The following is a 26,923-nucleotide window of genomic DNA, read 5'->3' as shown; positions in this document are numbered from 1 at the left end:
CTTGAAAATCTCCAGGGAAGGGGACTCCACAACCTCCCTGGGCAGCCTGTTCCAGTGCTCTGTCACCCTCACCGTAAAGAACTGTTTCCGTGTATTTGAACGGAACTTCCTGTGTTCTAACTTGTGCCCATTGCCCCTCGTCCTGTCACTCGGAACCAATGAAAAGAGCCTGGCTCCATCCTTCTTCAACCCACCCCTTAGATACTTGTATGCCATAATCAGGTCTCCCCTCAGCCTTCTCTTCTCCAGGCTAAAGAGTCCCAGCTCTCTCAGCCTTTCCTCATAAGGCAGATGCTCCAAGCCCTTAATCATCTTAGTTGCCCTTCGCTGGACTCGCTCCAGCAGTTCCCTGTCCCTCTTGAACTGGGGAGCCCAAAACTGGACACAGTATTCCAGTTGTGGCCTCACCAGTGCCGAGTAGAGGGGGAGAATGACCTCCCTCGACCTACTGGCCACACTCTTCCCTATGCAGCCCAGGATTCCATTGGCCTTTTTGGCGACAAGGGCACATTGCTGGGCCATGGATAATTTACTGTCTACCACAACCCCCAGATCCTTCTCCTCCAAGCTATCTCCCAGCAGGTAAGCCCCTAACCTGTACTGGTGCCTAGCATTCCTCCTCCCCAGGTGCAGGACCTTGCACTTGGTTTTGTTGAACCTCATTAGGTTCTTCTCTGCCCAGCTCTCCAGCCTGTCCAGGTCACGCTGGATGGCAGCACAGCCCTCTGGGGTGTCAGCCACCCCACCCAGTTTGGTATCATCAGCAAACTTGCTGAGGATACACTCTGTCCCCTCATCCAGGTCATTAATGAATATATTAAACAAAATAGGACCGAGTATTGACCCCTGGGGGACACCACTGGTTACAGGCCTCCAACTAGACTCTGTGCCGCTGATCACAACCCTCTGAGTCCTGTCCCGCAGCCAACTCTCAATCCACCTCACTGTCACCTCATCTAGCCTATACTTCCTCAGCTTCCTAATGAGGATGTCATGGGAGACAGTGTCAAAAGCCTTGCTAAAGTCAAGGTAGATGACATCCACGACTTTCCCCTCATCCAGCCAACCAGTTATAACATCATAGAAAGCTATCAGATTGGTCAAGCACGATTTACCCTTGGTAAATCCATGTTGACCACTTCCAATAACTTCCTGTTCCTCAACGTGATTGGAGATGACATCCAGAATGAGTCGCTCCAATACCTTCCCAGGGACAGAGGTGAGACTAACCGGTCTGTAGTTCCCTGGGTCCTCCTTCTTGCCTTTTTTGAAGATTGGAGTGATGTCAGCCTTCCTCCAGTCCTCAGGCACCTCTCCTGTTCTCCATGACCGTTCAAAGACGATGGAGAGTGGTCTAGCAATAACATCCGCCAGCTCTCTCAGCACTCGCGGATGCATGCCATCAGGGCCCATGGACTTATGAATGTCCAGCTTGGCCAAGTGGTCTCTGACCCGGTCCTCCTCAACTGAGGGAAAATCTTCCACTCTCCAGACCTCCCCTTTTGCCTTCAGAGGGTGGGATTCATGAGGGACAGCTTTAGCAGTGAAGACCGACGAAAAGAAGGCATTCAGTAACTCTGCCTTCTCTGCGTCCTCCACCACTAGGGCACCTGTCTCATTCACCAGCGGGCCTACATTTTCCCTAGTCTTCCTTTTTCTATTGATATATTCAAAGAACCTTTTCTTATTGTCTTTGACTGCAGTGGCCAAGCTGAGTTCTGATTGAGCTTTGGCCCTTCTCATTTTCCCCCTACATAGCTTTGTTATATCTTGATAATCCTCATAAGTTGCCAACCCCCTTTTCCAGAGAATGTAAACTTTTCTTTTTTTCCTGAGGTCCAGCCAAAGTTCTCTATTTAGCCAGGCTGGTCGTCTTCCCCGTCTGCTCGTTTTTCGAGACAAGGGGATGGCCTTCTCCTGAGCTTTTAAGAGCACCTGCTTGAAGTATGCCCAGCCTTCCTGGGCACCTTTGCTCTTCAAAACTGCCTCCCAAGGGACACTCTCGACCATGCTCCTAAACAGGCTAAAGTCTGCCCTTCGGAAATCCAAGGTGGCAGTTCTGCTGGCTCCCCGCCTTACGTGATCAAGAATTGAAAATTCTATCATTTCGTGATCACTGTGCCCAAGGCGACCTCCAACCTTTACATCCTCCACAAGACCTTCTCTGTTAACAAACAGTAGGTCCAGTAGGGCACTTCCCCTAGTTGGTTCCTTCACCAGCTGTGTTAGGAAGTTGTCTTCCACACACTCCAGGAACCTCCATGACTGTTCCCTCTCTGCTGCATTGTATTTCCAGCAGACGTCTGGGAAGTTGAATACTCAATAAAATAATTTGATTCACTCATTTGCAAGCCCTGGGAATTCATAAGGGAGTTTAATGAAGATCCATTAGTTGAAGACTGTGAAAAGTCATGTAGATTTACCTTTGCTACATTTGATATATGAATTCGTGATCTAGATTTGTAGCAAAACTATTGATGTTTTAAAACTAGAAATGTATATCCATCACTTCCATGATAAATTGCAGTACTTTGCAATTAAAATGCGTCAGATATCACTTTATATATAGTTTAGTCTTAATAATAAGTAAGCATGAAATATTTTTAACAGCTTCTCAGTTCTGTTCTTTTTGAAATTCATAATGTCCTCCTACAAAGGCACCATTTCTTTATCTGAGCCATCATTTTAATCTGGTGAACAGTTTCCAGCTTCAGGTCTTTAGGTACGTTTAGGAATCCTGTTCACCAAGAAAATACACCAAATCCTGTGTTAACAGATTCCCACTGCTTTTTATTACTTTTAGCCAGCCTTTCCCTAAAAAGATCTTTTGTAGATGTCTGAGGAATGCTTTAATGGTGCTTCTTCTTCATTCCTGCTCCCCTGTCACCCTTGCTTTATGCCCTAATGTTACGTCTGTAGAATCACCAAATCTTCAATTCTTATAACATAAATGTACAAGTTTATTTTTTGTTTGTTTGGGTTTTTTTTTAACCTGGCTAAATCATGGATTCAGGTAGCCATTCAGACCCACAAACAATTATTTCGGAAAAGCGGAAATGTGGCACATGGCCACAGTAACTTGCTAGAGGTAGGGTGCCAGACCCCCTAGAGCTGACAACATACTGAGCATGAGGAACCGCTTCTTTGCATTTCACAAAGCTGCTAAAGTTTAGTCCTGCAGATCTCCTCATTTTTCAAGTCCTTCTACTTCTGTCTGCTGTGCTGGGATGTCCCAGCTAACGGCCTTGGGTCATGGGTGCCCTCAGTCCCTGAGGACTGTGTGCCTGAAAATGTTTGGCGTGTACTAGGACTTCTTCTTTACAGGCTCATTTCATGGACTAATGAACTTTCTTATGTTTGCCACAGGAATTTAATAAGAAAGCTTGTAAAATAGCTTATGCAGGTAGTTACTAAGAATACGAAATCTGAAGTAACACGCTACTGTGTAGTGGTGAAGGAAAAAGAAAAAGCTTAATGAATCCCTTTAAAATTGCCAACCAAAGAATGCAAAGAAGAAAAAAGGCTTTACGTAGTTCTCTTGAACTTGAAGAGAATGACAGCTCTTAAAGCACATTTTAAATGTTAAAAGTTGCCTTTATGTAAAAACCTGTTTTCTTAACTAAGATGTTTCTTGTCTCTGTAATCCTGTTTATCTCCAGTTGATATAAACATAACTCTTTACTAACTTTTAATTTACAGCGTGTAAAGAACATACATCCCAGGACGAATAAGTTGCAGTATGGCATTGGCATGTAAAACTCCTGTTAGTAACCTCTGCATCATTCTTCCTTTTTGACGGACAGGATTGTGAGAGAATGATAGGATTTCAAGGTTGTGCCTGAAGTTGTTAGATATTTGACAGAAATTGTGCTGTTATTTATCATCTGTGAAACTTTAAGAAACCAGTTGACCTCTCATGTCAGAATCTGCATGGCTGGCAGTAAATAAAAACAATTTTATTATTTGGATCTTGAATATATTAGGTTTGAGAATCAGTGAGACAGACTAAAGGGCAGATCCAGAAGTTACATTTTTATGATTTTTTTTTTTTTTTTTCACAGGGACAGTACTTTAGGTGCTTCAAATAAGAATCATATGCTTCCGGAGCATTTACTCTGCTTTTATATACTACATAATGTGCAATTAAATATATTCAGGCTTTTCTTTTTTTTATTTAGCTAGGTCTCATTTTAAATGAGACTTTCTCCCTGTAAGGTGGAGAGACATCTCCCAAGTCACAGGTTTCAAACTATCATTGCATTAATAAAAATGTGTTCGTGAGTGGAAACAAATGGATTGCCTCATGTATTGAAACCTATGCTGGGAAATGGATAGGTACAACCTCAAAATTCTCAAAACAGGACTTAACCAAAACTGCAAAAAATATCTGTAGGTCAGATAAAAGATGAATATTGGGGTATTATAAAAAATATTTGTGCTGGTAATAAACCTGCATTGTTAGTAAAATGCTCACTGGTATTTATGAGACGTTTTCCATATTTATTTGCTGATACAAAAAATAAGTCTAAGCTGTCAAATTTTTATATTGAGTTAAGGTGCCTTTTGGAGAGAAAGGCCAGGTATGGCTGTGGACCTCCCTGTCTGAAGCATTGCACACTCTTCCACTCTGAAGTCACCTCACTTGACTTCTTACCTCCAGTGTTCCTCCTTCACTCCATCCTGTCCACGTACACAACAACTTCCTTTTCTGTGCTATGCCAGGTGTTGACAGCTATCAGTCAGGACACTGGTGCATACTCAAAAGTGACTGAAATTGTAGATTTCTTTGTTGCAAGCTAGTAACTGCAGAGCACCTGTCTGTATTTCCAAACTATGGGGTTCTCTCAATCTGGAGACCAGAAGTGTTTCATGCAAACATGAGTCTAGTGATCCAAGGGAAACTCTGGAAAGAACATTACAAAGTCAGTTTTTAATGGAGTAGGTCCAATTTCTTTACATTTATAATTTTAGAGGCAATAATTTGTTATGTTTTGGTTTTTCTTTTTTTTTTTTAATTTTTCTAATGGCCACTTAAATCTATTTGGAACTTTTACAGGTTTGGCATATTTGTGGTTGTTAGCTTGTAACAGTGAAATATCTTTAAATACTGGAAAACTGAAGCATTTGAGGTTTGCCGTATTTTATGCTGAAAGCACTTTTTATAGACTGTTTGTCTGAGCCAGGATGTATAGAAAAGCTTGACTGACTGAATACTGTGATGAAGATGTGATTTCAACTTTTGTGACTTCTTTATGGAACGTATTTTTGTGGAGATGTTCATTTAGTTTTATTACATTTCCTGCTAATTTTTGTTATGTTAGGCTTCTTCAAAATATATATGTATCTTTCTGATGCTATTAGATAGTCTATATGAATAGTCTACTGGATTCTGTTTCAGTTGATTTAAAGCATTTAAAAGCTGAAGTGTATTACAGTAAAAAAAATTATGAATTAAAATGTCTTCTTTAATTTAACATAAAAAATGCATAATTAAATATAGAAATTGACCAGTTCTCCAAGAGACTGGAAAAATTAAAATACCTCTTATAGCATGTTGTCTTGCAAGAGTAAGCATCTTGGCACGTGAGATAATAGGTGGGAGAAGTTTCAAGACGATGCTGTTCTGCTCTTACAGGTATGCAGACGTTTCTTGCCCCTGCTTGTCTCAGTTGGAGATCCCAGAAGTCAGTTCTGGCGCAGCCAGCATGTCTCTAAATTATGATTTGATGTATTTAGGAAAAGATAATATAATGCTTAACTGTTTGCTAGTGATATATTACTATTGTGAACTTTCAGGTAGTCTTAAGGTGTTACTTCTTTCTGCCAAATCAAGAAAGTAAGCATTGTATTTTAAAAACAAAGTGCTGCACTAAAGATGCTGAAATCTTAAAGGATGCCAGCCAAGTATGCATGTGCATTTCCACTAGTCCCAACTATTCTAGATATTTTTGTAGAATATTTGAGAATTTCTTATTATATATGGAAGAAACTGGATATAGTTATCTTAATTTTGTTGTCAGTTACACCAGTCTGAGTCCAAAGTAACTCTGTTCTTTGGCAATTTAAATAAATAGGATCTATTCTGAATTTGCACAGATATAAGTAAGGTTGGCATTTGAAACTTACTTCATGGGATTTCTCATTTACATCAACTTTTGGGCTATGGGTAAGCTGTTCTCTTGTACACTTTCAAGGAATACCCAAACGAGAGAACACAAAATTATGGGAATGTTTTTGAAGCAGACCTCACAGATATTTGTGAGGCAGAGAATTTCTTATAATTTAGAAATTGCAAAAGCGTTACTGCTAACCAATGAAAAAAGAAAAATGCAGTCGCTTCAGGCAAAGATTATCAAAGGTAACTAGGGATTTTGGGGTGCCTTACCTCTCGAGGGCCAAAAGTGTGTGTCTGGTTTTTGTTTTGTTTTGTTTTTATTTTTGGTAGGAGTCTTTTTGTTTTGTTTTTTAAATAGTACTACTAATCATAGGAGTAGACTGCTCAAATGTGTTTTGAAAGTCTGAAAGTAAGCACTCAATGTTTGAGAAATTTGGAGTTGGTAATTGCTTTTAAAATCTTGATAGGAAAGTTCTAGATTTCATATTCCCCTCACTCTCTCTCAGCCATACTCGCGCTCTTGCCTGAAACCTGAGTAAATAAGTAGAATTAATTATAACCTTCATTCAGGGAGAAACTCTGTTAGGAAAACTACAGCCTATGGTAGTGTAATATCTGTTAATTTCTACAGATTTCAAATGAGAGTTTAATAGGAAAGATATCAAAACATTTACTAAGCATCGGTATACAAAGAGTTGCAACATCTCTGTTTCATAGATGAGAAATCTAATGCACATTGGTTACTACAATGCTGAAAGATGGTGGAGTGCATTAAGGGATGTTGCTAAGCTCACAGTTTGAATTTGAGATGAAGTGTGTAGGACAGAAATGTGGAACCTGGCTGAAAGTTCTTCCAAGAGATTGCATTTTTGATTATTTTAGAGATTCAGAAAATAGAAATTTTGAAGAAAATGAGAGGGTCCTTAAATGTTATACTGGTTATTTGGCAATCAGCAGTAAACAGTCCTGTTCAAAAAAACCCCAAATCCCAAACCAAAACAACAAATCAAACAAGTGGAACACAGATGCTTCCTAGCTGTTTTACACACATTTAGTCATGCAGGTATACGCACCACACAGACATTTTTTATGGTATAAGTTATCTGTCCTAGCTGTTCATCCTGGAATCTTCCCACTTGCTCACCCCTCATATCATATTGTTGAGGTTGCTGAGAGTAAAGTTTCTCGGTTGGAGACTATAATAGAAAAGAAGCTCTTGGTGGAACATGTCCCGTGCAGTTTCCCTTCTCCAGGACAAAAATAGCTGCTGTTCTGTGAGCTAGAATGGGGGTGGGGGTGGGGAGTGGGGTAGAACATATAAATAAGGCTTAAACTTCTGCACGAGTAACTAAAAAACGTGTGCTTCAATGGAGACGATTGTTTTAAAGGAAGTAGGGAAAGAATGAATGAAGTACTTTGAAACTGTGAAAAAGAGATCAAGCTTCAGTGGGTTTGTTCCAGAGGAAGAATAGAGACCTCCAGCTCTTTCTTTTTTTTTTTTTTTTTTTTTTTGAGTAATTATTTTAACTTACATTAACAGTACCCAGAATAGGAGGTACCATGTTATGAAACAGTATAAGTGCATTTTTATGTACATTTTTTTGGAAACTTTAATTGCAGCAGTGAGCAAAAGGGAAATATGGCAGTACTTTATTTTACGTGTGAGGTGGTTCTAACCCAGTATTGAGTTTCTTAATGGTTTTTTTCTCGATGTTTCTTTGCTTATCAGAACTTTATCTAGCACAACTGCAACTGTTGCAGGGCAACTTGACACTCAATGCTAATGTACCAGAGCTTAGTAATATAAAATGCTGGGAACAGTGATGCATCTCAACAGGAGCCTGATAAGAGACTTTACAAAATTGTCCCTGATTCATCAGTATGGAGAGCACTCGTGACAGTAGGTATTTCTTGGGTAGAAGCAACCTCCGTGCACATGGCCACCTTAATTGTTGAAGCTTTTGCTCACAAATTAGAAACCAGACTTCTAGACAGCCCAGAACGTTCAGGCGTTTAAATCTAAACTCCGAATTACTTGCTTGGCCACCTACCTTTTCTCTGTCCTTCTTACTGAAGTTGTAGATTCATGTGGCCAGATGGAACACAGGTACAAGAAGATGCCTCTTGTGAACATCCAGCTGTAGCTACCCATTTTGTTTTTCATGTTATATAGTGAATCTTAAATGGGAAATTCAGTCCCTGGGAGAAGAAACAAAAATTTGAGATTCTTCTTTTTTGGATAAACCCCATCAGGTTACTGAGGTAGGCTATTTCTGTTTATTCTCTCATTTATATTCATGATTTTCAGATTGTTGGCTGCACAATGACTCATTTTCTTCTTGAAATTAAAAGTTGTTTATTCTCAGTAGATATGTTGCGTAGCAAAACAGGGATGTCTTACTATGAATCCACAGCAGTGTGGATTCAACCAATCTGTGGCTGACAGAGGCTTATATTCACAGATGCATATTTTGGATGCAGTTCATTGTACAATTTAGGCAAAAAATAACCACTGACACTGTTAACTGCAATTAAACATTTATCTGGATTCCATGTTAGCTTACAATATCAACTGAGTGTTTATGTGCTCTGCCTTGCTCTCCTCCCTACTGTTTCTGGAAATTATGGTGCTGGGATTCTGCTTATCTCTCTCAACCCGACACATTTCTCAGTGAGAAATTCTGCTTTAGGAGGTAAGAGATCACCATCATTGAAAATGGAGAAGTAAAGACACTGATGGTCTTTATTTTCAGGAATTGTGGGGTTTATCAAAGCAAATGAGTCATTTCCTTCTAGGTGTCTGCCTAGGGTTGTAACCTAGACATTTGACCTAATTATTAATATTTTAGTTAAAGCCTTTAGGTAATTGACATTTTTCTACACCCCCCACTCCTCCTACCCCCACTGTCAAACATGAAAACTTTGTAAGAAAGAAGTCAGACCTGCCTTTTAAACTAGAGGAATTAAACCATTCAAAACATAGCTTAAGTTTTGGTAAGTGTAGTAAAGCAAACTGTCTAGCTGGTTCTTACTTTTACCATCTAGGAATGAATCACAATTTGGAGGAGGGGGATAGAATTTAAGCCTGAAAACCTTGTTCTTAACCTTTTTTCCCCTTTCATTTTACTGGGAATGGAAAATTAGGAACATGTCGATGTATTGAGCAGATTGTGAAATAATGGTAATTTTCTATGGTTTCAGCTACAGAGCTCCTGTTAAGAGGATTCCTATGTTATGTGTTGCTAATCTTGATGTCATAGAATCATAGAATGGTTAGAGTTGGGAGTGACCTTGAAGACCATCTAGTTCCAACCCCTTTGCCATGGGCAGGAACACCTTCCACTAGACCAGGTAGGGATGGGGCCTCCACAACTTCTCTAAGCAACCTGTTCCAGTGCCTTATCACCCTCAGAATGAAAAATTCCTTCCTGACACCTAATTTAAACCTACCCTCTTCCAGTTTAAAACTTATCCCTTGTCCTGTCGCTACACTCCCTGATAAAGAGTCCCTCCTCATCTTTCCTGTAGGCCCCCTCTAGGAGATGGAAAGCTGCTACAAGGTCTCCCCGGAGCCTTCTCTTCTCCAGGCTGAACAAGCCCAACTCTCACAGGCTGTCTTCTTCATAGGAGATGTGTTCCAGCCCTCTGATCATCTTTGTGGCCCTTCTCTGGACTTGCTCCAGCAGGTCCATGTCCTTCTTACATTGAGTCCCCCAGAGCTGGATGCAGTACTCCAGGTGGGGTTTCACCAGAGCGGAGCAGAGGGGCAGAATCACCTCTCTCGACCTGCTGGCCACGCTTCTTTTGATGCAGCCCATGATGCGGTTGGCTTTCTGGGCTGTGAGCGCACGTCGCTGGCTCGTTGAGCTTCTTATCAACTAACACCTCTATGTGCTTCTTGGCAGGGATGCTCTCAATCCATTCTCCGCCCAGGCTGTATTTGTGCTTGGGTTTCCCCGACCCACATGCAGGACCTTGCACTTGGCCTTGTTGTGCTTCTTGTGGTTTGCATGGGCCCCTGTCTGAAGCCTGTCCAGGTCCCTCTGTATGGCATTCCTTCTTTCCAGCATGTTGACAGCACCACACAGCTTGGTGTCATCAGCAAACTTGCTGAAGGTGCACTCAATCCCACTGTCCATGTTGCCAACAAAGATGTTGAACAGTGCTGGTCCCAATGTGGACCCCTGAGGAATGCCACTCATCACTGGTCTCCATGTGGACATCGAGCCATTGACCGCAACTCTTTGAGTGTGACCATCCAGCCAATTTCTTATCCATTTGTCAAATCCATGTCTCTCGAATTTAGAGAAAAGGATGACATGCGGGACAGTGTCAAATGCTTTAAAGAAGTCCAGGTAGATTATGCCAGTTGCTCTTCCCTTATCCACCAATGCTGTAACGCTGTTGTAGAAGGGCACCAAATTTGTCAGATGCAATTTGCCTTTAGTGAAGCCGTGTTGGCTGTCACCGATCATCACTTTATTTTCCATGTGCCTTAGTATAGTTTCCAGGAGGATCTGTTCCATGATCTGGCCAGGCATAGAGGTGAGACTGACTGGCCTGTAGTTCCCCGGGTCTTCCTTGTCTCCCTTTTTAAAAATGGGCGTTACGTTTCCCCTTTTCCAATCAGTGGGAACTTCACCGGACTGCCGTGACTTGTCAAATATGATGGATAGTAGCCTAGTGACCTCATCCAACAGTTCCCTCAGGGTCCATGGATGTGTCTCATCAGATCCCATGGACTTGTGCACCTTCAGGTTCCTTCAATGGTCTCGAACCTGATCTCCCAGTCTCTGCCTTTCCCTTCTGCAACTTGGGTGGTGTGGTTGAAACCCTTGCTGGTGGAGAACAAAGCAAAAAAGTCATTGAGTACCTCAGCCTTCTCCATATCCTGGGAAACCACATCTCCCATTTCCTTCTGGAGAGCGACCACGTTTTCCCTAGTCTTTCTTTTATCACTGGCATAACTGTAGAAGCTTTTCTTGTTGCCCTTGATGTCACTGGCCGGATTTAATTCTGTCAGGGCTTTAGCTTTCCTAACCTGATCCCTGGCTGCTCAGACAATTTCTCTGTTTTCCTCCCGGGCTACCTGTCCTTGCTTTTGCCCACTGTAGGCTGCCTTTTTGTCTTTGAGTTTGTCCAGGAGCTCCTTGTTCATCCATGGAAGCCATCTGACATTTGCCTGACTTCCTCTTTCTTGGGATGCATTGCTCCTGAGCTTGGAGGAGGTGATCCTTGAATCTTAACCAGCTTTCTTGGGCCCCTCTTCTCCTCTGGGGCCTTATCCCATGGTATTCTACCAGGCAGATCCTTGAAGAGGCCAAGGTCTGCTCTCCTGAAGTCCAGGGTAGTGAGCTTGCTGTGTGCCCTCCTCACTGCCCTAAGGATCTTAAACTCCACCATCTCGTGGTCACTGCAGCCAAGGCTGCCCTTGAGCTTCACATTTCCCACCAGCCCCTCCTTGTCTGTGAGAATTGTAATTTCCTATTATATTGTAATTGTAGTTTCCTATTCTATTCCCCATAAAAATGATGTTCTGGCTAATGTCAGTTTCCGGGAGTGCTAGCTGTAAATTAACTTACAGAAGAGATGATGGGAAGCTTTGCTGAATTGCTTTTCCAAATTTATATTATAAATAAATAGATCCATTAGTAATAATTGAATCATTTTTCTGAATATTAATTGCTTCCTTAGCATGTGAGAATAACAAATGCCTATCCATCTGTAAAAGTCACCAAGTGATCCTAATCCTGTTCCATAATTTTTCTGCAGATAGCAAATTATTTTTCTTTTACAGTGTAAGTTCTTAGAGAAATAGATGTTACAGAGCATTTTATACTTTTGTAAAACTTTGTGACAATTGTATTTTTCTTTATGTTGAAATTTAATTAACATGATATTTGATATTATTTTAGGCAAATATATGGACAAATGTAAAGTATGCATATAGGCAAATAACGTATAGCAAGCACACTTTTCTCGATATTAGGAGCTAAATCACAGTATCACAGTATCACAGTATGCTAGGGATTGGAAGGGACCTCAAAAGATCATCTAGTCCAATCCCTCTGTCGGAGCAGGAACACCTAGATGAGGTTGCACAGGAAGGCGTCCAGGCGAGTTTTGAATGTCTCCAGAGAAGGAGACTCCACAACCTCCCTGGGCAGCCTGTTCCAGTGCTCTGTCACCCTCACTGAGAAGAAGTTTCTTCTCAAATTTAAGTGGAACCTCTTGTGTTCCAGCTTGAATCCATTACCCCTTGTCCTATCACTGGTCGCTACTGTGAAGAGCCTGGCTCCATCCTCATGACATTCCCCCTTTATATATTTATAAACGCTAATAAGATCACCCCTCAGTCTCCTCTTCTCCAAACTAAAGAGACCCAGCTCCCTCAGTCTTTCCTCATAAGGGAGATGCTCCACTCCCTTAATCATCTTAGTTGCCCTACGCTGGACTCTCTCCAGCAGCTCTCTGTCCCTCTTGAACTGAGGGGCCCAGAACTGGACACAATATTCCAGATGCGGTCTCACCAGGGCAGAGTAGAGGGGAAGGAGGACCTCTCTCGATCTACTAACCACCCCCCTTCTAATACAGCCCAGGATGCCATTGGCCTTCTTGGCCACAAGGGCACAGTGCTGGCTCATGGTCATCCTGCTGTCCACCAGGACCCCCAGGTCCCTTTCCTCTACACTGCTCTCTAACAGGTAGCTCCCCATCCTATACTGGAACCTGGGGTTGTTTCTGCCCAGATGTAGGACCCTACACTTTCCCTTGTTGTATTTCATGAAGTTATTCCCTGCCCAAATCTCCAGCCTGTCCAAGTCTCTCTGGATGGCAGCACAGCCCTCTGGCGTGTCAGCCACTCCTCCTAGCTTAGTGTCATCAGCAAACTTGCTGATAGTACACTCAATTCCCTCATCTAAATCATTAATGAATATATTGAATAATATGGGCCCCAGTACCAACCCTTGAGGCACTCCGCTGGTTACCGGCCTCCAACTGGACTCTGCCCCATTGACTACGACTCTCTGGCTTCTCTCCTTCAGCCAGTTCGCAGTCCACCTAATTATCCGGTCATCCAGTCCACACTTCCTCAGTTTAGCCATGAGGATGCTGTGGGAGACCGTGTCAAATGCTTTACTGAAGTCAAGGTAGACCACATCTACCGCTCTGCCATCATCCATCCACCTCGTTATTTCCTCATAAAAGGCTATGAGGTTGGTCAAGCATGACTTCCCCTTGGAAAAGCCATGCTGACTGCCCCTAATAACCCTCTTATCCTTGATATGCCTTGAGAGGGCACCAAGGATAAGCTGCTCCATCAGTTTCCCAGGGATGGAGGTGAGGCTGACCGGTCTATAGTTACCCGGGTCCTCCTTCTTGCCCTTTTTGAAGACTGGAGTGACATTTGCTTTCCTCCAGTCCTCAGGCACCTCGCCCGTTTCCCAAGACTTGGTAAAGATGGTGGAGAGTGGTCCAGCAATGACTTCAGACAGCTCCTTCAGCACCCGCGGGTGCATCCCATCTGGACCCATTGATTTATGGATGTCCAGGTTGCTTAACTGGTCTCTGACCCAGTCCTCATCAACTAAGGCAAACTCATCCATTGACTTGACTTCATCTTCATCTGGGGTCTCAGCAGAACAGGACTCCTCAGGACAGCCCCCGACAGAGTAGACAGAGACAAAGAAGGCATTCAATAGTTCTGCCTTCTCTGTATCTTCTGTCACCAGGGCACCCACCCCATTCAGTAGTGGGCCTACATTGCCTCTGGTGTTAGTTTTATCTGCCATGTATTTGAAAAAGCTCTTCCTGTTGTCCTTGACCCCTCTTGCCAGGTTTAACTCTAAGGAGGCCTTAGCTTTCCTAGTTGCCTCTCTACATCCCCTGACAGCAGCCCTGTACTCCTCCCAAGCGGTCAGCCCCTCCTTCCATGATCTATAAACTCTCTTCGTCCACTTGAGCTTGCCAAGCAGTTCCCTGTTTAGCCACACAGGTCTCCTGGCTCCCTTCCTTGACTTCCTACGTGTCGGGATGCTCTGATCTTGAGCTTGGTAGAAGCAGTCCCTGAATGCTGACCAGCTATCCTGGGCACCTTTACCTTCAAACAGCTTTGTCCACGGGATTTCCCCTAGTAAATAAAGCTAAGATCGGACCTATGTCTTTAGAAGCTGGTTGTATCTGACTTCCTGGAAAGTCAGCTGATGCGCGATAGCATTAATAAAGAAATGATTTCTGGCTTACATCTAGAGTCTCCTCACTATAGTGGAAACCATCACCTATTTTTAAAGTATGATTGCACTGTACAATCTACATTTTCACTTCAATTCTGGAGGAAAAAAAGGCCTCTATCTTCATAATTGTGAAGTTATTTTAGTAAATGTGAATTGGATAAAAACTCAGATTGATGTCTGTTTCATGCTGAAGAAAATAGCTCTGAGGGATACATAAATGGCTTCACAGTGAGATTGTGACACTTGTGATATTTCTGGTGTGAACATTGTACTGTTTCACAGCTGCTTATTTTAGCAGAAATGGGAAGAAATACGTGTTGTTGTCAGTGCAAGTCTGTGTGCTCTGAGTGAGCTGGGGCAAAGCCAGGCACGTTTTGTCAGGGATCACTAGAAGATGCAGTGAAGAGTTAAAGGCTCAATGCCATATATTTCCTTAGTTAACGGAGTTATATGCTTAGATGAAATCAATGGTATTTTTCCTGGAATAAATTTTCGTAGTAGTTTAAGATATTTAGGATAACTCCATGTAGAGACTGGACTTACCTGTCTATGTCCCTGCATTGCAAGGGGAGTCCAGTTCTTTTCCAGCATGAAGAAGTTCAGACTGTGGTTTTGGAAAATGGTTTTCTTGTGGCTTAGCCTTCATTTTCCATGAAAATTTTCCATTTATCTGTTCTATGTATGAAGTAATCAGGTTTAAAAAAATAAAAAGGCAAGCCATTTCCATGCTTTCATATATATATATATATATATTTATTTTTTTTTTTAGTCCTTTCAAAGCTGGGAAAGTCACTAATTCTGTCCATAAGTTTATTATTTTTGAAAAGCAGGTTAAAATTAAAAATGTGAGACTGTGCAAAACATATTAATAAAATTTAGATCCTCTGTACTTCATTGTATAGGGTTGAGTATGGCATGTGATATTGAAAGAAGAAAGAGAAAGACTTGCACTGCTTTTCACAGTTTCTAGCAACATTTCTTTCTGTATTTTATCCTCTGGCTTGCTAAGCTTTAGTGTCAGTCCAGGCAGACTTTGACCCTTCAGGTAGTTGGCTTTTTTGCGTTCCAAAACTCTGTATTTTTATATCAGTGATTTATTTGGTCTCTCCTTTGCTGTTGTAAGATACTGCAACTTCTCAACAAATTTGTCCAAGGACATACATTTTTCTGTGACTTCTGCATCACTAAAACTGGTTCAGTAGTTAAGAAATTTTCTCAAAAAAAGTGTTGGAAAAAGTGAGGCCATGTATTGCTTGTAAGGTAGGGAAAAAAAAGACTTCTGTAGGGGTTTCATAGCTGAAAGAGAACAAGAAGTCCAGGTTACTGAGTGATAACATGAATTGATGTTGATAGCAAGACCATGAGTGTTGAGCATGCCTTTGAATCTAAAGACGGTATTGTGATTTTGGCACCCACAGCTCTGTTGGCTTACTTACTCTGCTCACATAGTAGCCCCTGTATTAACACAGTCCCATAGCCATTTTTACTGTATAATGAATGTATGCCACACCTGAGATGATCAAGACTTTCATGTAGGGCATGATAACTGTCAGCAAATACTGGAAGATTACATTGGTACTGTAAGGTTTGGACGTACTCTAGAATTGATTATGTGTCCTGGAGTCCAAGTGGTATATGTGTCTGGAGAAGAGAAGACTGAGAGGGGATCTTATCAATGCTTGTAAATACTTAAAGGGAGGGTGCCTGCGGGATGGGAACAGTCTTTTTTCAGTGGTGTCCAATGTTAGGACAAGAGGTAACGGACAGAAACTTGAACATAGGAAGTTCCATCTTAACATGAGGAGGAACTTCTTTACTTTGAGGGTGGCAGAGCACTGGCACAGGCTGCCCAGAGAGGTTGTGGAGTCTCCCACTCTGGAGACATTCAAAACCTGCCTGGACGCCGTCCTGTGCAGCCTGCTGTAGGTGACCCTGCTGTGGCAGGGGGTTTGGACTAGATGGTCTCCAGAGGTCCCTTCCAACCCCTATCATTCTGTGATTCTGTAATATGTAAATCTTTGGTAGGAGAGGGCCCTTGGAAATGGTTCACTTTGGAAAGACGCAGAACGGTTCTTTCACTCAGACTCTCTGGTCAACTGTTAGCTCTAAAGAAATACCTCTGAGAAGTTAATGAACTCGCTGGTATATTCTTCAATGTCTAATTGATAGAGATGGTGTCAAAAATCCCTTAACATTCTTCATTTCCCTGCAGATGGAGAGAGCTGCCAAGACAAAGTTTTATGTCTTAAATACATAGGTGTGTGCACACAAACACAAGTTTTGTTCAGTACTTCACTTTGGTTTATAAAACAAACTCTGACGCTAAAAGAGACAGCCAATAAACCCCGTCTTCTCTCTTTTGTAGCAAATGAAACAAACAATGTGCGTATGCACAGAATGTGTTATCAGTTAGCCACATTTGTGGATAAGTCTTTCCTTTTTGTAAGCTGTTAGATTTTCTTCGAAGTAAATTCTTAGAGGAGAAAAATGGACAGAGCACAGCTGAAGCTGATATCACTATAGGGCCAGGAAGGGGTTGCCTTGTAGATATTCTGTTGTCTTGCACAACTGGTTTCTAGCATTAGGTTCTCACCAGTGAACACCTGTCATTACCTTTCATTTAAAAGGTGCAATTTGTGAATGGTTGCTGCACTGATATGTATTTTTTAACAAAATTCTAAACAATTTGGTTTATCTGTGGTGGAAAAAGCCTGTTAAATACATAAGGAGCCTAATGGATCATCAGTGCTCAGTGCAATTCTTGCAGTCTCTTTTTCTTCTCAACAGTTTTCTTTCTGATAGTGCTGTTAAAATCCAGGATTTGTTTCTGTCATCCCTTATGTGTTCAAAGCCATTTTTTAATTTAATTTCCTAGTTAGATCTCTTGGACTTCCATTGATATATAATTTCTTTTTAAACTTTAAAATGTTTTCATTTACTTGCATGTGTGGGTTTGTTTTTTTTTTTTTTTAATGGAATCTTCAACACTGGCCCCTGGCCTTCTTTTTCCAGGGGTAAAGTCATTCTGATTCCAGCAATAAACTGGGTGTCTTCTCTAGTTTGATACCCATCTCTATGTTGTCATAAAGGCAAAGTGTGTTGTAAAGTCGGGTTCTGCCTGTGAAAACAATATGTTATGGCTTGCTAAATTTTGATGGAATTGTGGAAACATACCTTCAGAGTCCCAAGAACTTGGGAAAAGAAATAACTATTTCAATGGGAATGGAAGGCTACGTGATCTCTTCCATTTGCCTCTTTTCCTGAAACATGTTTCCTACTTGCTACTGAACTCGGCATCCTTGTTTGATTCCAGATTTCTCTTGCTCATGTATTTTTATGCCGTTAACCTATTCGGTTTTGCAAAACAGTTATCTGAAGATATGCCAATATCATATTCCAATATTGCTACCTTAGTTTCTCCATCAGGGAAGAGGTACTTGGACCAGTACATTAAGTGATAATATGTTCATACTTACTAGGGACTGACATTACATTCTGCCTGACTTTAAGCAGAGAAAGTATTTGACGTGGGCTCTAAAATCTAAAGTATAATGGAGAAGGATCTTGAATACGCTCTTGTTAATTTTGATTCCAACTCTGTTATCCTCCTAGTTCAGTCAATTTTCTGCATTTGCTTCCCACTTGTTTAGAGTTGTAATCAGACTTATTCTGGATGACTCATTGTGGTTTTCTGGCTTGTTTGCCTTAGAAATAAAAATACCTGGGAGAGGAATTCATCTTTGCATATGTCTTATTCTATAATTAACAAAATATTTCTTTTCTGTCTGCGTTGAATTATTATTATATTAATGATTCCATCACTTTTCTGCTTTGTTAGTAATATGATGTATATGTTTTGCACAGCTGAATATATTGTTAAGAAGAAAATAAAGCTGAAAAAAATCACTGCTTAGATGATATTTAATCATACTTAGCAGCACAAAGTCATGTGTCAAAACTGCAACTAATGGTTGGCCTGGTTCTTGTTTCCTGGGTGCATGGTTACTCAGCCTTATGATAATATCATCTGGCAGCTCGTATAGAGGTGTGGTTAAAACTTTGCTTTTGATCATGAAGACCAGAAGACGACTCTCCTTTCATAAAATATGTATACAGATACATAGTTTATAAGCAAATGTGAAAAATGGGGAAAGAATATTTCTGAAATATAACTGAAGACTGGATAAGAATATGTTAAAATGAAAATGAGCACAGGAAAATTCTAGTTGTTCATAGCTTTCTTGCTTGATTTTTGTGATTTAGGTTTTTCAGTGGCGTCTCTTGAAGTTAGGCTTTGGTGTTTTAATTTATTGGGGTGGGTTGTTTGTTTTGGGTTTTTTTTTTTTTTTTTTGGAGGGGTGTTAAACTTAAAAAAAAAAAAAACACAAAAACCTGTAGAATAATAAAAAAATGGTTTTGGAATATTTAGATCTAGCTGAAAGACATGGACATCAGAGAAGGGACAAGATGTTTGTTTCTTGTGAGAACATAAATTGGCGGAAACTTTTCTGTATTGTCATGTAGGCATGATTACTCAAGAAACATGCAATACAAATTTAATAATATGTTACAAACAGGATTATTTGGCTATTTTAGTATTATAGCTAGAAATCAGTATTTGTAATGTGAAGTGTAACTCAAAGATGAATATGGATTAACAACTAAAGAACTTGCTACCAAAAAAAAAAACCCACAAAGCAGAAATAACAGACTAGAATATTGCAGGTAGGATTTGTATTTAAGGACGAAGTCATACAAATCACTCACCTGCATATTTTAGTATACTTTTTCTTTTACTAAAATCTCATCTGAGTTAAAATTTCTCAGTAAATTCAGACAGTGTCATTGTTCACGACTTAAATGTTGAATTGGAAGAACCCAGCTGTGTGTTAGTAAGCAGGAAAGGAAAACTACTTTCCAAGTAGAAATATCACTATTTGAGGATTATAGTGAGAAAGTGGCAATTGTTTAATGAATGTGGTGATGAGTACTTTCTTAGCTACACTACAGCAGAATTCAGTGAATAGATGCTTTGCCTCTTCTCTGGGTTAATTTGCTTATGGAACAGCACATCAGCATTTACGTCTTAGTGAATTATTACTGTGCAATGGAGCTTAGTAGATGTTATTATTTCATAGTAGGAATGACAAGAAATGGATTGAATGGAAGTATGTTTTCTTTTTTTATTAGCATCCTGATGTTCCTGATCAAATGTCATTTCCCTTTCTGACTTCTTTTTCATTACTTTTTGGCTTACGGTTTTACTGTGATTTCAGAAATGTGGTGGTTTCTGAGCTATAAAAATCACAAACCCGATTCTGTGACATGACTGAAATGGCATGGAATTTTGTAGGCAACAGAATCCTACTCAAAACTGTTTTCTTTGGGAATTTGGTGCTCTGAATAACATAATGGGTATGCGAACTTTCTAAAAGTCCTAAGCAAATTTTAATATTAAAACAGTGTTTTCAGCTACAATAAAAATCAGCAGTCTTTGATTGCTTTTGCTACAAATGTTGACCAGGAGAGAGTTGGATAGGGTACTTAATACTTTTATAAATAAAAAAAAACAGTGGTATTTTATGAGAATATATAGAAGTTTACATGTTTCATGAAGATTCATTTTCCTTGGTAAGGAATTTTGCACCTCTTCATTTTGTATATCATTGAGTGTGCTGTATTTTATCCTGCTGAAAATCAGTGCCTTTCAGTCCGGCATGCTGCACAAGCAGCAGGCCAGCACCCCTCCACATACTTGGTGCATTTTATGTGTGGTGTGTTTCTTTTCTTAATTGCATGTTTCTAGATAATTGTTAACAATTTTCTAAAATTATTTTTAGCTTTAGATCCGGCTAAAGATCCGTGTTTAAAGATGAAATGTAGTCGCCATAAGGTCTGTGTTGCACAGGATCAACAAACTGCTGTTTGCATTAGTCACCGAAGGCTTACGCACAGGTAAATACTTTAAAAGTTAATCCTATAGACTTTTTTATAGTGTTTGTGACTGACTATAAAGCATAAATACACTATAATTAGTTTAGTTATTTAACAACATACGAGCAGAGTAGGAGTGAATTTTAGTAGTAATTATGTATGCATAATTTGATTAGAATGTTTAATATTTGATTTTTTTGATAGGCTGGTAAACCAGAGGGTGTACATATTTAAATATCACAAAGTGCTGATACAAATGCATTTAAGGAAATGCCTACTGTGCTGGTACCAAATGAATGTAATGGTTATGATAATGTCCTGATGCTGTACATTACTTTGACTTCATCACTTCTTATATGAAGCTAGAGAACTCAAAACTGCCTGCTAAAGTGTAGGTAATAGCTTGTTACATTATAAGTTGTTGGGGTTTTTTTCCTTCTTTTTTCTCCTCTATGCATTCCAGTTTTCTTTGCATTCTGGACTGGTTAAATAGAAGGAACAAATATATGATAAAGTTATTCTGGAATCCAAATGTAGATGATTTTTACTCTTACCTTTTTTTGGAGAACAGTTCCAGATGCTCTATTTATGTAGGTCTTAGAGTGGCAAAATATTAATGTACTTTTATGGCTTTATCTGGGCCAGAAAGTGAATATGTAGGAGCCTGAACCTAACACTTAGTTGAGTCATGAGATAGTTGTTTTCTGAGGTGGTGGAGTCAAGTTGCATTTTGACTGTGGATTGTTCATTTTTTTTTGCACTTCATTGTAGGAAACAGAGCATAGTAGAAAGGTTAAACTTCAATAACTTAATTGAAATAAGTGCGTGTGAAAATGCTTTCCTCAGGAGGGGCTGAAAAGAGATAAGGAAAATAAGAGACTTTCTTGTCTGATGTAAGAGGATCATTTCAGGCTTTTTAGAGACCCAGTACAGTTTTATGAATGATATAAGGAATGCTCTTCCTAGTGCCTAGTTATGTTAAATACATGAATCTGTAGCTTTTCAAACAAGCAAGATAGTACATAGTGAAAGGAAAAGTTTAAACTATTCTTGATCTGCAGCTGCAGTTAATTAACAAAAAAGCTCTGCATTATTTGTAGAGCTAAACTGATTATATCAAACAATCTTAGTGTAGAGCTAGACATTTTGGTTTGATAAAGTATTATTTAAGGTGCAAGAATCATTGTCAGACAAAGCTAGGTAGCAATTTCAACCGCATTTGAACTGTCAGGGGAATATATCAGTGTCAACTGTGAAAAGACAACTCAATCTTTTGAAATTTCTGAGAGGTATTACACACATTATTGAAAACAGTGAAAAAATGACAGCTCCAAGTTAAGTATATGTGCAGCAGGTAAGGACTGAAAACTTCTTTAGACCAGATGAAGCTGCATACAGTGGTTGAATTAATAAACGTACTGACATCTACCTTCATACCTGTATTATTCCTCCCACAGTCTAAATCTACCCTCTTTCAGTTTAAAACTGTTACCCCTTGTCCTATTGCTACACTCCCTGATAAAGCGCCCCTCCTCATCTTTCCTGTAGGACCCCTTTAGGTACTGGAAAGCTGCTATAAGGTCTCCCCGGAGCCTTCTCTTCTCCAGGCTGAACAAGCCCAACTCTCACAGGCTGTCTTCTTCATAGGGGAGGTGCTCCAGCCCTCTGATCATCTTTGTGGCCCTCCTCTGGACTCGCTCCAGCAGGTCCATGTCCTTCTTACGTTGAGTCCCCCAGAGCTGGATGCAGTACTCCAGGTGGGGTTTCACCAGAGTGGAGTGGAGGGGCAGAATCACCTCCCTCGACCTGCTGGCCACGCTTCTTTTGATGCAGCCCATGATGCGGTTGGCTTTCTGGGCTGTGAGCGCACGTCGCTGGCTTGTTGAGCTTCTCATCAACTAACACCTCTATGTGCTTCTTGGCAGGGCTGCTCTCAATCCATTCTCCGCCCAGGCTGTATTTGTGCTTGGGTTTCCCCGACCCACATGCAGGACCTTGCACTTGGCCTTGTTGTGCTTCTTGCGGTTTGCATGGGCCCCCGTCTGAAGCCTGTCCAGGTCCCTCTGTATGGCATTCCTTCTTTCCAGCATGTTGACAGCACCACACAGCTTGGTGTCATCAGCAAACTTGCTGAGGGTGTACTGAAGCCCACTGTCCGTGTCACCGAGAAAGATTTTAAACAGCACCAGTCCCAATACCAACCCATAAACAACACCAGTTGTCACTGGTCTCCCAAGCCTATTCTCCCAGTTCCCCCATATTACCAGATTCAAGGAGAAATCAGTTGCTTTGTGTTTCCTTTCTAAAGAGGTTGTCTTCATGCAGTCTCTGACCTTTCTGTAGTATTGCGGGATAAGAGTACAAATAGCATATTCACAAGCAGTCATGTCTGCTGATCTCTTTACTGCTATTAATTTTTTTTTATCCCAAGTTTTTATTTCTTCACTGATATCTACAATTTGCATATTGATTTTCAACAGAGCCATCTGTTTTTCCAAGTTCCAAAGGAGTAATCCACTCATTTATATAAGTCTTGGCAAAAATTAGATGAGGGGGGTTATATTATCAACTGTTAGCTTCTATTATCTACCTGTATCTGTTTCTAATATATCTGTTGTGTGTATTCAATCTCTAAGGAATATATCGTTACAAAATTTCATCCCAGTAATTTTCCCTTTCCACTTGGTGTGTATGTGCACGCGTGTGTGTGCACATGTGATGTTCCTCAAAAACTGGATAATTTGAATAATCTATTTTCTATTTTCTTTTTTATTTTTATTGTTGTTAAAAAAGGCGGTTGGGAATGTCTCCTGAAAAATAGTTTAGACCTTTTTCATGGATTACATAAAGGACTTGCCCATAGATTTCCAGTTGGACGTGTTTTGTGTATAGATCCATAGATGTTCCAGAGATTATTCCCAAGACTCTTGCACATGAAAAGTAGTTTTAAGCATGTGAACTGATACAGTGACAAAGACTAACCTCAAGAGACAGTCAGGGAAGAGGAGGATCTGCATACCTCCAAGATAAATAAAAGGTTTATGGTCACCTTTGGGCTATCCCAGGGAAAGAAGCACAAAATAGAGTTATAGCTGAATAGGTTATTCTGTAGTGTCATCAAACTAAAATTCTCAGATTTACAGTTAAATTCTGCTACTAGAAGCAGCATTTCCAAGCAGCCCTATTTTCTTGTTCATAAATTTCAGTTTGTAAACTCTGTCACTCTTTGAGTTAATAACATAGACAAGAGAGTTTACTGATCAGTGAAGGCTGATGATTGTATCAAATAGAGAAATCACATTAGTAATTTCGTTTGGTGTTTTGTTAGACATTGACTTGCAGAAAAAAAAAAAGCATATAGGCATGGACATTCTGTTATTCAGTCCATGCTGTCCCAGGTGTTCTTATCTGTACAGTACAACTTCCAAACTCTTGTAGCTCTGTGTGCATTACTAAAGGTATCTCAGTTGCAGACTGTGAAGCACATGATCAGTTGATATCCCAGCCATCTGCAAGGCTGATAGTGATGTGATATGACAATGGTCCCAACAGGTTTGTTTAATGTGGCAGTACACTCTACTGATGTAATGATTCTACCTATGCTTTCAGAAGTATTAAAATTTCTGTTAGCCTGGGGATCTTAGCACTGTGCTCTTGTTGCAGTGTGGTTGCCTTTGTGTGGTTTCAAAACCAGCTACTGCATCTCGCTGAATTTTCGTGGTGGTGTGAGTCAGGCAAGCCTATAGTTGTGCTATTTCTTCTGTTTCTGCGGCAGCAGAGAGTCATGGTTTCCCCTCAGTCTTGAGGTACTGCACGCAAGGCTCATTCCCTTTTCTGGGAGACTTCCAAGATGGCAAGTCCTCTTCTAGCATGCTTCTGCAGTGCCACAGCATCCTAATGCAAGAGCTTCCTTTCAGTCCCAGAAAGACTGAACAATATTTGACCAAAAGGTGTTGTGAGTGTTGTAGATCATTGGTCATGACAGTAGTTTGGAGTAGCAGAGCTTTAGAAAGTATGGGGACATGGTTACATATATATGCTATAACTGTGTTGGAAGCTGTGTTCTGCGTACTGTGCTCTTAGCTGTGTCCTATGAAAGAAAGAGGAAGTACTTTAAGAGTGGAAAACATGCAGGGTATATATTAATGTTATTTTTCCAGGTACTTCCATGTGGATTGCTGTGGGAAGGGGGAGCTGCCTGCACTAGAATGCCTGATAAACAAATAATTCAGACTGGTGTAAAATATCAGTTTGCATTGATTCTTTGAAACCCTGGAGATTGACATTAACTTTTTCTTTTGCCTAAATTGTCCCTTTGTGCTTTCCAATTTATCTTAATAGGTTAAGTGATAGGCTTTATGGGGGAAGAAAAAAAACCCTGTACAGTTTCTGTACATGCAATAATATATGGAGTATACCTCATTCAGTTACAAATACAACTTGCAGAATATCAGAATACAGCATTGCCAATACTGTGATACAAGTGAGGTGAATGTTATGGTGACAAGCAGGATGTTCGTCATACTAGTAGAAATTTGTCTACTCTGTTTTCCACTTTTTTTCTCACTTTCATGAGATTTAATCATTTGAATCTGCGGTACTGAGAATCTCTAGGAACTATGAGTTCACTCCTGTGAGCTTGGGGAAGAGGGAAAAACGTTACGAGAATATTCAGCTAGAAGAGAATTGGACAGGAAATAAAAAAAACGATGAGTCAAAGGAGGAGGGCTGTATGTGGTAATGGATATTTCGGAATACCTGCAATGAAATGTGTGCTCTTTGTATATGCAGAGCAGCAAGTTGTAAATATAAATCCTTAAATCTTCACGTACTTCTGGTTGCCATTTTGAGCAAAGAAAAAAAGAATTTGTGATGACACCACAACATGTAGGAACTCGTTAAGGCCATGGAAAGGTGGTAGCTAAGTAGCTCAGAAAAGTTGAAAAGTCAGTCCAGCAACAAGCTATCACAGGTTTGCAGGTCCTGAGAAATTATCTGTTAACTTCATCTGAGATTTGAAACAGATAATTATAATATGAGGTGACACATCGTGCAATTTTCTCTAAGAATAACATTCTGTGAATAATAGACTACTGTACTAAACTAAGCAGTGTACAGGTGAAGTTCTAAGCAAGTAGGTTAGCGGCAGGTGAAGAGCAGGACTCTAGAAAACTTGAAAAAATGGGGCAGGGTTGCCACCCAGCAGAGAATTTTAATATAAGTGTAATAATAAACATGAGAGAGTCCCTGTGGTTTCAGTTGTATTACTTTTACTGGAATTCTTTTTTGGTGCTGCACGTTTGCCAAAAGTATGTAAAAGTGAAAGAAAAAAGGGGGATGGGGAGGAAGCATCTATCTTCTTCAAATGTTTCTCTTTGGTTTTATCTCAAACCAGCTGCAGGAGACAATTTACAAATGAGATGAATTCAGTTGAGACCCAGTCATTACTCGGTCCATTCCAAGACTGGAATGCTTACTTCAAGAAATTGGTGAAGTGATGACTTACTCAGTAACATTTAGAAATGTGTGTGGTGTATAAGCTCTGAAAATGAGGAAACTGCAGACAGTTTTGGGCCAAAAATCATGTTCTAGTAAATTCCATGTGTCTTTTAGAAGCTGGTGACTAACTTTGTACTTGCTGATTGATCCTAGTGGAATCTGATAAAATAGTTTCTTTTTCTTCTTCCATAAGTAAAAGAAATGTACTGTGTAAAATTGATTTGATATGTCAAATCAGTGAATGCTTGGATGCATTAAATTATTCAGTGCATTAAATGCATGTGCGATTTTTCTAGGTAAATGTAGTTATGTCTCTTATGAATTCCCCACCGTACATTATGCCCCCTGCCCGCATGTGAAGGTTCTGCTATGCTTTTTATGTTTTTTTTTTTATGTGAAATGTACAGATCAGCACAACAGTTCCCAGCTATGGGAGAAACAGATTGCACTTGTGTCTACCATGTTATATCCATAGCATGTTAATATGGAATTGAAATGTTTAAAGACTGACAGCTATTACTTGTGTAAGGACCTTGAACTTTCTTTTTCTTTCTCTTGGATTTCTCACCCTCTCCAATCATTTATTCTTAGGTTTCAGAGTAGGAAGCAATCGTAACACAGTTAAGGTATTCCAGATCCAGTTTTTATTTCACATATTAGATATAGGAAATCTCTAGGCAACTATTTAGAAATAAGGGATCATTTCTTTTGTAGCACATCTTTTTATTTATGATTTATTTTCTTTCTATTTGCAGATTATGCCTCACAGTCATTTACAGTCCCTTCTTTGTTTTATATTTGTACTGGTTTTTTTCTTCCTTTGGTAGCAGCCTAGACCTATGTCATTTTAATAATGTAGGGAAGGTATTCATAAGAGGAATAGAACTACCTTGTCATAGAAGTGTGCAGCTTTTAGGGTCTTCTTTATGAGTAACTGATTCCCAACAAATATTAAGTAAGCAATAGACTCTGATGATACTCTCAATTCTAAAAAGATTAACCCATTTTGTTAATGTAAAGGTTAAGGTAGAAGGGTTGACTTAATCATGGTAAAAGCATTTCCATTACAGATTGCAATTTTCCTGGAAAATGACAAGGATTCACTAGTCAGGGATAGAGAGTCATAACAAGTAAGCATTTA

General features: G+C 40.1%; 1 protein-coding gene across 3 annotated transcripts in view; it reads left to right on the top strand.

Moving 5' to 3' along the window:
* SPOCK3 (SPARC (osteonectin), cwcv and kazal like domains proteoglycan 3) overlaps positions 1-26,923 on the top strand; it is a gene marked incomplete at both ends in the record, with an annotated part of 233,312 nt that overhangs the window by 85,430 nt on the left and 120,959 nt on the right. For 2 of the 3 annotated variants that reach the window (XM_082482510.1, XM_082482509.1), the window contains one exon: positions 20,190-20,304. The exons of the other annotated variant lie outside the window; for it this stretch is intronic. In XM_082482510.1, the coding sequence (XP_082338636.1) occupies positions 20,190-20,304 (115 nt within the window). The remainder of the gene's footprint in view (positions 1-20,189; positions 20,305-26,923) is intronic. 3 annotated transcript variants of the gene reach the window in all.

The sequence above is a fragment of the Vanellus vanellus genome (genome assembly GCF_965231255.1).
Source record: "Vanellus vanellus genome assembly, chromosome: 4".
NCBI lineage: Eukaryota > Metazoa > Chordata > Aves > Charadriiformes > Charadriidae > Vanellus > Vanellus vanellus.
This window is presented reverse-complemented; position numbering and strand designations above follow the sequence as displayed.